Here is a 13,705-nt window from a genome sequence, read left to right on the forward strand (position 1 = left end):
CCCCACTCTCAGTCTCTTCGCATGCATGAGAGGGATACTTAAATCCCTGCTCTGAGAGGGACCTGATACCCGCAATAACTCTACCACCAGTAGGGAAGGGTTATGTGAGGATGAAGGAACATGTTGGGGGGTTCCTCGGTGGAACCTCAGACTCTCTATTTTCACCCTCAACTCATTTACACTCAGCCACTTCAGCCCAGTCCTTGGAAAGATCTTATTAAACCCCCTCCCAAATGACTGCAGCCAGAGCATCACAGAAGTGTGCAGGGTCACCCTTTGTCTCCCTGTGCCAGGCTTTTTCTCAGTGTCTGGACAGCTGAGTTGGTTCAAAGCATGTCACAGGCTTTGTGGCATTTGGTCCAGCACCTTCCTGCAACTGCCAGGGATGCTTCCATCTAATCCCAGTTCATATCAGGAAGATAAAAAGAGAGGTATTTTCCTCTTGTGTCACACGGTGGTGGCTCAGTGGTATTACAGTGGCCTTCAGCTGGCGAGTTCTCAGCAAGAAGATTTTGTTCCCACAGAGACACAGGAAAATTGACCCGGGGAGGGGACAAGAAGGGGGCAGCAACATCAGTTTTAGTTTACTAGAGATGTTCAGACATTAGCACCATAAAGAAGGCTGAAGTCCTCTTTAGCGTTTCCAGCACTTCATAAATTTCAGGGAGATTTAGGGAAAGGAGCCAGATGTTTGGGGAGAAATTCTGAACACTAAAGACAAGTGGAATTTTTTTTTTTTTGGTAGTGTGTATTTTTTCCCATTAGTTGCAAGGCTATATTTAGAAGAGAGAGGGAGAGAGAGAGAGCACGAGAGAGAGATTAGGCATTTCTTCATATTCTGTAGTCACTCCAGTTGTTCTGCTTGTAGGAACAGATGTCTCTTTCCTGGGGTGATAGCATTCAGGTCCACGAGGAAATTTTCTTACCGGCAGCTCCTCTAACATAGAAGGAAGATCGAACCAGAGGTAAGTCTGTTCATCGTGGAGGAATACACTGCAGGGACCATTCCAGTGAATGCTTTGGGATATTGGTCAGAGAGAAAGAGGGGGCATGGGATCAGAGACGTGACAGCGGGGGGCCAGGAGGGAACTGCTGGAGACTGGACCCCGAGTCCGAAGTGGAAAGCATGGCAATTGCAGCAGGGAGACTTGGCAGGGATGGCAGTGGAGAGGGTCCTGTGCCGAACACGTGGATGAGCAGCTCAGGAAGCCCCTGGCTTTGTCTGTGCAGCAGGTGTGGAAGTTCATCAGGAGGTGACTGAGCTGAAGACTGAGGCTGAGCCAGCGGTTGTGAGGAGTTGCGAGGGGCTTCTCCTGCTGTGATCTTCTCTTCTTTTGGGGTTTGGGGCAGTGCCATATTTGATTGCTTCTCAAGGAGACAGGGGGTGATGAAAAGTGTGTGAAGGTACTAGCTTTGCTCATTGAAAAGTACTATGCCATTTCTTGTGAAGAGTAGGGTGATGTCTTGCTTGCATCTGTGTATTCCCAGGTATAATTAAATTTTGGGGAATTGCATTCAGGGAGGTTTTGGAAGCCAGGAGAGCAGATGGTGCACTGCCTGGCACGGGGTCAGCTTCAACTGGGGATGTTTTACCTCTGGCTGTGTAGCAGGATGTGAGCGCAGCTCTAGGAAAGATGCTGTTTTCTTTCTCTGAACCCACTTGCTGAGTCAGTCTAAGGAGAAGCAGATCCTTTCCAAGGTCCTTAACCAGGCCCCTTCAGAAATGCTCCCTGCTTTCATAGCAACACCCTCACCAACAGCTCAGAGTTTTTCCAGGTTAACCTGGTTATTCCAAAATTTGCAAAACCCTGAAGGCACTGTGGGATCTGTCTGCACAGCACACTGTCATATGTGCCTAGCAAAGGAAACCACAGAAACCAGTCTCCCAAAGGGTTAAGATCTGGTTTTCTATCCTGGGATGCCTCAAAAAATATCTCATCCCTGACCAGATCGCCCAGCTTTCTGCATTCCCTAGGCCAAACCCCACACATGGCTCAGTGCCTTAGTTTCTCCATCCAGCCAAGAGAGCAGCACAAGTTGAAGTGAGTGTTGGGCTGCAGAGCTGTATCCATGGCAGCCTGGTCTGCTGCTCATGGTGGACCTGACCCCTCTATCCACTGCATCACCCTTTCATCCCTACCTGCATTTGTGTCACCTCCATTCCCTGTGCTCCCTGGTGTGTGAGCATTGCCTCTTCTGTCATGCATCCCTGGGCCATGCAGGACCCCAGGTGTTCCCCAACAGCAAATCTCTGTTGCTGCTCTTCCCCCACTGTCCTTCTCAGGCTTATTGTCAAGGGACAGGGCAAGCAGGCAGCTGAAGTCAGAAAGAGGGACAAGTGCTCAAAGATTGCTAACTTTGCAATTAAAAATTTGCTTTTCAAAAGCAAGCGGCAATGCACAGGCCTGATGTTGCTCAGTTTAATCTCCCACGATGTTTTTGCACTTGCCTGTGAAGTTCCTGTATGTGCCTATATGGTAATTTTCACTGCATGGTTCTCCTTGTACACAGCCACAATAGCTGTTATTCTAAATTGACATTTCTAGCACTTTGTCCCAGGCACCCTTGAAATGCTAGATGGATGACTGTAATCCTAATAAAATCTAACACATTTCTCTTATACTGTTACAACCTCGCAAGAAGACAGGCACAAATTCATCTTTACCGGCTGGACCTATAAAGCTCCAAATCTACATGTTTATTTCCAGATCTAACTTTAAAAAAAAATTAAACCCTCTTAAAAAAAATTCCCCTCCCAAAATATGTGCTTTTCCTTCACATTATAGTGGTCTACAAAGGACAGAGAGGGATACACACTGGAAGTCATGCTCTGATTTCTCTTAACATATCAGAGCTAGAAATACACAGCATCTACTGCAGAGATGTCACTCCATGCTCCCTCGTGACAGATGGCACTTGGTACTAGCCCTGACAGGCTATGAGGTATTGGTCTTTTAAATGCTAACAGCATGATTTATAGAGCTTTCACCATGACACTTAATATTTCTGTCACTCCAAGGCCAAGATCTGGTAATGCAGAAAAGAGGGACATGAAAAAATCAACAGTATCAATAAGGCATTGTAGATGTCTAAACGTTTCAGGAGGGACTCCTGTACACAGTGCGATATAAACAAGCAAGTGGAGGTGTAAACCCTTCATTAGCACTTTAAGGAGACCAGTACTAGCAAGCCTCATTAGAGATGTGCTGAAGGACCTCTGGCTGCCCATCGCTGCTTGGTGCACATTTGCAGGTCTGGAGAGGCAATGTATGTACAATCCCACTTCTTTGTTTGCTTGTATGTGTACATCTGGGCTCCTTCTTTCAAAGGCTGAGGCATTACTTCTGCAAATGGGCACAGAGGAGATATAAGTTCATAAGAAAACTGCCAGCACATGAATTTCCTGCTCTGTGTATCTTTGGGAGCTTCATTCCATATTTTCCATGCATGCTCAGAACAGGGCTGGGGAAGGACCATGCAGATCTTTCCAAGTTTTAAATAGATTGTCTCTGCAGTGTCCCAGGCTGGCGATCCATCACGTGGTTTTAAGCAGCAGGTTCAAGCCTAGATGCAGTTAGTGGGCAACAGGGCCAAACCAAGTGGCCTCCCACCCATCTGGGTCACTTTGCTCCATGAAGAAGAGGAATGCAGTTTAGAGAGTTGTACTCTCCTTCTTCTAACTGGCAGTGATCCCTCATGGCCTAGGATGACCTGTTGGGCTAAATCATTGCTTGGGCAGCCACAGGCTATTGCTTGTCCCAAACTGAACCAGGCATCTGGGTCCCTCACTCTCAGAGGACCTGATTTGGACCTTAGGCTTGTTGGGGAGCATGGGGTCCACCCATGTGCACACACAGCATGGTGGGTGGAGTTCAGATCACAACTCACAGCAATACCCATCACCCATCCATAGCAGGGCCTCAGAGATGAAGGACCACAGGTAGGCTAACTGGGTATATCAGGTAGGAGGCAAATGGCTCCACAGCAAATCAGCAACACCAGCCCAACAACCAACATTGCATTAGCCTCCACACATCCTTAGTCTGTGACTGTTTACATGATCTGAAGGACAAGCCCTGGCTACGCCTGGGACTGGACATCCAAGTTTTTCCTCGGGTCAGATGGGAAATCTGATTCTCATGGGCAACTTTAAAGATGTAAAAGTCAGTAGGAGGGGGTTAATCCCTCTTGCTGTTGTGCAAAGTAAGTTCACACCTTTTTCCTTCCAGACAAAGACTGTAATTCAGCACATGACCACTCAAACCACTGGACGAAGCAGGATTTGCTGGCCATCATGCTCTTCATTACACATGGGCAAGCATGCCGTGGCTGACCAGTGCAGATACCATTAGCTATTAACTGTCCTCAGTCGGTCTGGTTCTGCCATGAGGAAGATATGATTTGGCGTAAATCTGAAATTATTTCACTTCAAGAAAACAGTGAGGGGCGGGCAACGCTCTCTCTTTGCAAAGAAGCCATTCAGCCCCACTGGCTGTGCTTCAATGCCAAAGCAACTGTGAATTTGCAGGGAATAAGACCTCAATGAAAGGATGTGTGGTGGAGAGTGCTAGCAAACTCCTTGCAGGTTCATATTAGGGGAAACAAGGATCATTCTCATTGCCTGTTTGTGTGTTTGTCAGCTCTGATTTCCTCCGTCTTTCTAATGTTTTTCAATCTGTTGGCTAATTTCAACCAAAATTTGGCAGAAGGGAAAGATCACCTCAATTTTCAGGAAATCAGGCAGCAAAGAGAGGAGAAAGTCAAACAAATGCCGGAGCCAAGGGAAGAGCTGGAACGTGAGTGCTCCTTAAGGCAGCCAACTGTCCACATGGGAAAAAGTCGTAATAAGCATCTCAACCACGGCAAAGCATTCATCCAGCCCTGTAAGCCACTGTAAGACATGAAACCATAAGAAAGCAGATGTCATTTAATCTGACACTCACAGAACTATGTGTTTTGTGTCTCCAAAGCACCTTTTATTTCCACAGCATTGGAGGGGAAGGAAAAATCCAACTCTGGACTGGGTTTGACTATTTCCAGGTGCAATTGCCCAGCAGTTGGGTGTTTCATACACTGTGTCCAGCCACCCTCAGATCTGGAGGCTTCTGGGAGATATCAATGCCCAGGAATCAAGTGAGAGCAGAGATTTGATGCCTGCAAATATGGGATCTTCCCCACCCTGGGAATAGCCCCATTTATGCATCAGGGTGGGATCTTTCTCATCTGGACATTAGCTCCCTTTGCACAGCCTGAGGGCTAGATGGGCACCAGCTTTTCCCTTTCAGCAGCTGGATTAATTCCCTTTCTCTCCCTTTCTCCCTCAGTTCCCACTGTCAGCAAACCCACCCTCCCCAGGCTGAGCATGAGGCACAGAGAACAAGCTCTACCACGTATAGGGCAAGGTCCTTGGTATGCACAAAAACACCATATTTGGCCAGTTTGAGCCAGAGTTGAGTGAGAGCTTGCCAGAAGGAGAATCATACAATTTAAACTGAAAGAGAGTGGGTTTAACCCTTCATTTATAAATATGATTATAAATCACCCAGGGAACTTTAAACACGGAAAGGCTGTAAAACTAAACACATGCTGCTGCCATCCTAGGCAGCAGAGTAACACTAGCGGGCAGGACAGGGTGAGGGGGACAGGGGGGATGATAGAGGAGCCAGGTTGCCATATCAGATGTTCTGATTCAGGACAGGGAGATGAGAAAAGCTGAAGCTGTTTATACTGAGTAATACACATTCACTCTTGTTAATGTCCTTTTCATCTTTCCGATCCCATTGCATGGCTTTCTTATTGTTTCTGGGTCTGTACGCAGAGATCCTATCTGCACACACCAATAAATAACCCTTTTGGAGAGCTGTTAGGACTAAGCTCAGTTGCCTGACCTGCCTTTTCTTTTGTATTCCATTACTTGAATTGCTGAGCCAGATCCAAAAGTTCCTTGGGTCAAGGAAGTGAACCCTGTTAACTTCAGCAAGTGGAGGGTGAGGCTTAAGGCTGACACCAAGCAAAAAGTTGGGTGGAATGAAATACAGGATGGTCAAGGATGTCCTCCTGGGGCAGACGTAGCACTGAGCTGCCCATACTAAATGAATAAGTGTGATGCCAAGCAGCAAGCGAGCGAGGGAAGAGGCTGCAGGACCTGGTTTCAGCACAGCGACCATCTGTTTCCTATTTGGCCCAAGAACGATGGAATTGGTTGTGTCACACAACAATGAGAAAGTATTTCAGATCAAGTCCCTCTCTCCCAGTGCTGAGTAGGGACCTTTATCAGAACAAGGGAAACCAGGTCAACCTCCAGTCTTCATCCCTCCCTTTATTCCATTTCTATGCAGATGCCTGTTGTACTTTTAAGGAAATGCTACCCACAGTCTCACGGACAGACAGACAAAATCCAGCCTGAGAGGTATAGCATAACAGCATAGGCTAACTGGCGTGGTCAGATAGCGCTCAGAAGGATGCGAGTTTACCCATCTTGGGCTTTGCAGACTGCCAGCTCCAAGAAACAAGGATTGCGTGGAAATCTGGGGGCCTCAGAGCTGAATTAGGCATGAAGAAGGCTGAACTCCAAACTCTTTGAAGGTTTTAGGAAGGGGGTTAGCACAAAGGCTATTTACTCTGTAAGCAAAGGAGACTGTGGTTCTTGTAGCTCTGCATGAGCTCATGCCAGAGCTGCAAGCAATAAATAGTATGAAAAATAGCAAAATAAAGGTTTGCAGAGGCTGCAAATCTTCTCATGTATTTAGCCATGACCCCCACTGGCTGCTACATGCCACCACTCCATGGTGATGGGTAGCTGAACTGACTCACTTTAACACCTGCATGAGCATTTCTGATGGTGGACAGAGAGACCTGGTTGGTGTAATTTTTTGACAGGGAGGGTGGGGGGAGGCAGAATTGGAACTCTTTGGAATTGTTTGCTTTTCCTCAGATGCAAGGTCACGCTGCCATTCTGTGCCTTGTTCAGTCTGCTGCAAAATGGGGCAACGTACCTTTGTCAAGTGCTTGGAGACCCACAATGGAAAAATACTTAGTAGCTGTTAACCAGGGGTTTGGTCCAGCTCCATCTCATTAAAAGCACTCAAAGGAATGCTGTTGCTTTGCCAGTCCAGCTCTCCATCCCTTCTGCTTGTGAGCCATGAGATGAGGACGGTCCCACAAAGAAAGGAAAAGGCCATTCACCCAAACATCCATCAGTAACAATTTGATTAGAGGAACACTTTTCCCACTGCAGCCCAAGAGGCAGCTTTTCCACAGCCTGTCAGTGAGGAGATCTCCAGAATCAAATTTGTTGGGACTTCTTTCATGTAGTTGCTTGGATTTGGAATCCAGACAGGGCAGCGATGGACTGGGGAAAGACATAAACTCTAATTCAGCTCCTGCCTTGCATATTCAATGTGGCAAACAAAATACTACCTGTTTTTTAGCTGTTTACTATATCCGGAGTTTATTTCACTGCCCATGGGGTTCAGTGGAAGAGGTGACTAAGTAAGCCATCAGATTGTATATGCTGATGATTTTAATTTCTGTGTATGGACAGTACTCATAGGGGATCTTCTTCTACTAGTCTGTGAAGTGCCCTACATACCTCTATAGCATTGTGAGGATGAAGAATATTTAAATACATTTTGAGTTACTGATTTCACTGAAGCAGGAAAGGAAAAATGTAAGATGAATATCAGGTGTTCATGATAAAGGACCTGAGACTGAAGAAAAATCTCCCAGCGGAGGCAAGCTACTAACAAGATGTAAAATCAGAGCAAACAGCCAGTGCCTTAGAATTACAGTAAGAAGACAAATGCATACACTCTAGGGCATGCTAAGGGATGGGATGGATGATTTTGTCTTCTCCCCTTGCTCAACAATCTGTATGAACACAGATATACAAGCTCAGACTGCACTTGAGGGGCAACAAAATCTTTATTTCTTGGTTTGCACTGGTGCAGTGGCTTCCACAGTGCTCCTCTTGACAACATCTGCAAAGAGAAATCTGGGAGCAGATCCAGGCATCTGCTCATTTCAGTTTGTTTTTGTAATTAAAGAGTGAAACAAACAAACAGGGAGGATCAGATGGTGAGAATATTAGAAAATCATTAGAAAATGGGCTAGCATTCTGCTTCCTCCTCATGCATTTTTCTCAGGTGCTAGACTTTGCAACTCCACTACCTTCAGCCAGTCTTGGGTCCAGTTTTTCCTGTTATTCACTGACAGCATGCTTGGCGCAAAATGTAAAGAGAGATAAGACTCTCCCCCAGGAGCCTGCAGGCTCAATCAGACCCAGACAAAATAATATGACCATGTGTGCTACTTTGGCTGCCGTCAGAATTCAGTGCAGGGTGAGGTAATCTGGTCATTCCTGAAACACTAGATGTTTCAATGTCCAGTTGCTGCTGGAGATGGCCTAAGTGCAAAAGTGGATAGAAGTTGGGATTGCTCCGATTTGCCCAGCAGTTCTTTGGGACAGTACAGGTGGTCTGATCCCAGGCTTCGGATTTCTGTCCTGCAGCACAATCTGGCACCGGGTTAGATCTAAGGAGGGCTTTATGGTTGAGCACCAGCCATTTCAATGGACAGTTCTACTCCTTGGGCTTGAGTGGCTACCTAATCAGAACCAATTTCCATTTGATTATAAATATCCTTCCAAGTTCAAGGATATTAAAAAACATCTTTTTCTTTTACACCAATTCCATAGACTAGATGAGAGGCAAAAAGAAACCAGAGCAATCACCAGACTCCAAGTCAACAGACCTAAGCTCCATCATGACGGCAAAGTCACTTCTCCAAGAATTTCCAGAGGGAACTTCACGCCTGGTCTTCTAAATTCTCAGTCCTAATCTCTGCTTCTGCTCAACACATGTTCTGCTTCATGCTCACTTGGCTTGAATGAACCATACAGAATAACCAGAACTAGGCTGTAGCATCCCGTGAGAACTCTTGATCTTGAATGTTGACCATTTACCAAACATACTTCATTCCCAGCCCTCTCCAAAGTGAGAATGGGCAGGAAAGCATCCACACTTTGATCACTCGGTCCTCCACAGAAGACTTCCTGGCCATATCCTATGACCTCATTCACCAGTACAGGCTGGGAACTGCTCTACTGAAAGGGACATAGGTGTTATGGTGGATATTAGGTTGAAGAAGAACCAGCAAGCAGTGTGCACTCACTGCAAACAAGGCAAAGTACATGCTGTGCTACATTAGGAGGTTCGTGGTCAGCAGATGGAGGGGAGTTACTACCTCCATCAATTCATCACTGGTGAGGTGTCCAGTTTGGGACCACACTGTTCAGGTGCATGTTGAAAGACGGGAGAGGGTCCAGCAGAGGCTTTACCAGGATGGGAGGAATGCACGAGTACAGCCTAAGTCTAACCAGCTGGAAAGTGTCTTTGCAGAGGACTTGGGGGTCCTGGTGGACACCAAGTTGCACATGAGCCAGCAATGCACTCATGTGAGAAAGAAGGCCAACAACCTCCTGGGCTGCCTTAGGAGGAGCATTGCCAGCAGGCCAAGGAAGGTGATCCTTCCTCTCTGCTCAACACTGGTGAGACACATCAGGAGTGCTGTGTCCAGCAAACACACAGAGACATGGAAATCTCTTCTCCTAAAACTCAGTTTCCCAGCTCTTTATCCCAGAGAGCTGGAAGCCTTCTTTTGTCAGGAGGTGTGGAGGAGTTCAAGAGCTTGAGAGTTACAGCTAGCAGGGATTTGTAGTTCATTAGCTCAACAAGCAAGCTTTTGGTAGCTGGGCAGGAAAAGGTTTGTCAAGCAGGCTCAGGGATGCTGTGATGCTCTCTGGACCCAGTTAGGACTGTCCCTGCAAAACATCTACTTTTGGCTAGCAGGAACTCTCCTGAGGATCCACTTGTTACTGGAAGGCTTCTGACCTAGGCAGCTTCCTCCTCCGCTTTGTGCATGGCCACCAACAGCTTGAAGCATCTCACAGGCAATGGGACACCTTCGGTCCATCCTCCCAATCCCCATAAGCAGCAAAAAGTATTAGTGCAGGCAGAAAGTCAGTTGGCAGAGGATGGGGCACGCTTAGAGGAGCTGGATATCCAGACTCCCTTAGCAATTCAAGCTTTCCTCATTGAGACACACAGCCTAGGCATGCAGTGGTTCCTGTGAGTGCTGGAAGATGTGTTTGCAGCTCCTTGTGTCCTAGCCCTTCCGCACTTGGCTGTTTGGTAGCAGGGATTTCAAACCCTCATAACTCACGTCTTTCAGCATCATTCTCTGCTGATTCAAGATGATTTTTTTAACCTCAAAGTCCTGCTCAGACTCTTTGAGATATTCCAGACATTTTTCAACCATTTATTTTTATTGAAAACAGCCAAGTCTCTGTATATGTTGGGCTTTTTTAAATCTTTTTAATATACAAATAAGTCTAAAATAGTGTATAAGTCAGGAATGATTTGCAAATTAAACTGTCAAACCCTGGCAGGAGTAGCGGCTGACGCCCTTGGTTTGAAATCTCCCGGCTGCTGTTGCTATGAGTACAGATCTCTAGAAGATGCCACACAACCTGCTTGTGCTTTCCTGGAAAATTCAGCCATCCTTTGATTTCAGGGAAGTCTTACATTTCCTGAAAGTGCTGCTGCATGTAACTCTCTAATGGGGATCACCTGCCCAGGGATGGACTGTGATATTTTAGGAGTCAGATGCTGGGGCTATGGTTGTGCCAATAGGTTGGGCAAATGTCTTCTGGCTGCCAGAACTATCCTCCTCCCATGGCAGGGCATGAAGACCCTAGAGTTGGGAAGAAGCTGCTCCATGGAGGAAGGACTCAAAAGAATAAGCGCCATGTTCAGGAAACAAGACTTGGTAGGAGCCTTATATTGGCCTGACCCTCACTGTCACAGCAGAAAATGGCATCAATGCCCCCTGCTTGGACGCAGAAATTGTCCATTTCTCTGGGCCACTTGCCACGTGGCTGGCTCAAGCACGACCATGTGTGGGTCCCTGACTTTCCCTTCTCCTTTGCTCTTCTCGGCATAGTTCACATCTCTGTTCTTGCTCAGGCCTTAACCACTTTTGCACAGAGCAGAGGAAGAGAAACTTGAAGTGGGGATTTTATGTCTTCTCCAAAACATGCATCTGGAACCACTGGAAGACAGTAATTATAAACCCAGGTATTTTCCAAGTGATTATTGGTAATCCCATATTGGCAGATGAGACACTCAGAGAGTACAGCAATATATATAACTACTGAGGATGTACAAATTAGTTGTCTAAAAAGTTCTTAGGTGACAGTATTTTGAGCCCTAAGAAATGCCGACGTACCCATCAATATACCTCTGTTTCTTTTCTTCCAGACTGCTGGGAAATCAGTGACCATGCCAACCTCCTCCACCCAACTGCCAGCCCTTGACTCTATCAACTTCACTCAGCAACCCAACTCCAGCATCTACTTGTTCTCCAAGTTCATCCACCCTGACGAAGAACTGTACACAGAATTTTACAGCCTGTGGATTGCCCTGATGGTAGTCAATGCCATCATTTTCCTGGTCGGTGTTGTGCTGAACAGCTTGGCACTGTATGTCTTCTGCTTCCGTACCAAGACAAAAACCACCTCTGTTATTTACACCATTAACTTGATTGTTACTGATCTCTTGGTGGGCTTTTCCCTGCCTGTCCGGATCATCATGTTCTACAGTGCAGGGGACTGCCTGAATTGTTCCTTGATTCATATCTTTGGCTACTTTGTCAACATGTACTGCAGTATCCTCTTCTTGACGTGCATCTGCATTGACCGCTATCTGGCAATTGTACAGGTGGAGGCCTCACGTAAATGGAGGAACCCCACATGTGCCAAGGGGATCTCCATCTTCATTTGGATCTTTGCCACTGTGGTGACTTTCTCCATCCTGATCATGGCAATACAGTTTGCTGCGTGCTGCCTCTCCAAGATTCTGGTCCTGATGGTTTGCGAGTACTTCTTCCCTCTCATCATAATCGTCTTCTTCACCACCAGGATTATGTGTGCTCTGTCCAAGCCCAGTCTCATGCACCAGAGTCGGGAGAGGAGAATGAGGGCTGTGCAACTCCTTATCACCGTCCTCATCATCTTCATGATCTGCTTCACTCCTTTTCATGTGCGACAGGTAGCAATCTCCATCAACCCAGACATGCCCCATGATGTCAGCCTCCTCGTCTACCATGTGACAGTGACTCTGAGTAGCCTCAACAGCTGCATGGACCCCATCGTCTACTGCTTTGTTACCAATAACTTCCAGTCAACCATGAAAAACATCTTCAGGAAAACTGAGCCAGAGCAAACCAATGTGGACATCCTGGGTATGAACAAGAACTCCAAGGGTTCCAATGCAATCATCGCCTTCTCAAACACAATAGGAAGCCCTATGAGCTTGCCATCACCAAGCAGTGTCCAAATATAACCCATATCTGATGGGACACGCTGCAGTAAGCCAGCGTAATAATGCTGGAAAATTGCTGGGATGCATGGTACTATTGTCTTTGACTTCTTTGGTTTTTAGGCTGAGGTTCAGAATGACAGTGGCGGAAATTATTCCTCAAGAACATTGTGGTCTGTTTGGAAAATGGAACTTGCAGTGCTATTAGTACCAACACAAGAGAGTCTATTAATTACTGTTCCCAACAGGAAAGTTTTCTTTGCATTTTAATACAGACATTTTGCTAGCAACAAATTCTTTACTGTGGTTTTCTTTTCATGTTTGATATCGTAATGCAACACTCCTAGGATGACTTAGAAACAGAAAATCTCTGTTTCCTATGAAAGCTTTAGAGCCTTGAGTATGTGCTTAAGAGTAAAGGATAAGAGGGATGTTTCCAGAGCTATCCACTACAAAGATTTTAGATGCCAATGGAGTGGGAAAGAAAGTATTCTAACCCACCTGTCACTAGTAACTACTCATTTGTTTCTGAAAATGTCTGAACCTTTCCAGGGAAGAGAAGAGGAAGGCAAGCAGTACAGTCTGCTCTCACTATTGTAGCTATAAGAAAAAAAATGCATGTGGGTGTATATGTTTTCACATACATTGTCTGGGCTTGGGGAGAGGTCAAAGATATGTTCCACCTTCATTTGGATCACTAAATCTCCTAAACTGCAGAAGAGCATACAAAAAAGCTGTGAAAATGAACATGCTTTCCAGCAAACTCTGCTGTTCTGCTTTCTCTCCCTGAAGAACAGCCAAGATGAAAAGCAGAACCAGACTATGATGCTGCATTACGCTTGTTTGATTTTTCTTCCTGGCATATTATAAAATCAGGGCTTGCTGTCTTAATTCCCACTACCAGTCCCCCCACTCAGTCACTTAAATGCTGATGCTTCCAAGGACAGAAAAAGAATCCACCTCAGGCATCTAGGTTGAAATTGACCCCAGTACAAAGTCACTAGGATGATTTAAGGGCCATGATTAAAAGGTATGTCAGGCTAAAGATGCTGCAAAATTCTGTCCACAATGGTGGGTAAATGTTTTAGATTACATTGTTCCAATTAAGCAATGTGGATACAAAAAATTATCCTAGGAAAACAGCAAAACCTGCAACGTGAAAAGCAATAACTGTTGTTATTGCTCCATGTCTCCTCACTCACATGCCTATTGCCCCTCCAGCTGGAAGGCTACTACAAATTCATCAAGTCTAGTGAATAGCTTTTCCTGGCACTCACTGGTGTTACCATTCAGAACCGCAGGTTTTATCGTTGGTCCAAGCTAGTGCA

The 13,705-nt window shown here is 46.0% G+C and overlaps 1 protein-coding gene across 1 annotated transcript; it reads left to right on the plus strand.

Moving 5' to 3' along the window:
- The first annotated feature begins 887 nt into the window (after positions 1 to 887).
- On the plus strand, positions 888 to 12,401 carry GPR20 (G protein-coupled receptor 20). The gene is made up of 2 exons (XM_009704705.1): positions 888 to 965; positions 11,319 to 12,401. The coding sequence occupies exon 2, from the start codon at positions 11,340 to 11,342 to the stop codon at positions 12,399 to 12,401; it is 1,062 nt and encodes a 353-aa protein (XP_009703007.1). The 5' UTR covers positions 888 to 965; positions 11,319 to 11,339.
- The last annotated feature ends 1,304 nt before the right edge of the window (positions 12,402 to 13,705 follow it).

The sequence above is a fragment of the Cariama cristata genome, unplaced genomic scaffold (genome assembly GCF_000690535.1).
Source record: "Cariama cristata isolate BGI_N322 unplaced genomic scaffold, ASM69053v1 scaffold4487, whole genome shotgun sequence".
Lineage (NCBI taxonomy): Eukaryota > Metazoa > Chordata > Aves > Cariamiformes > Cariamidae > Cariama > Cariama cristata.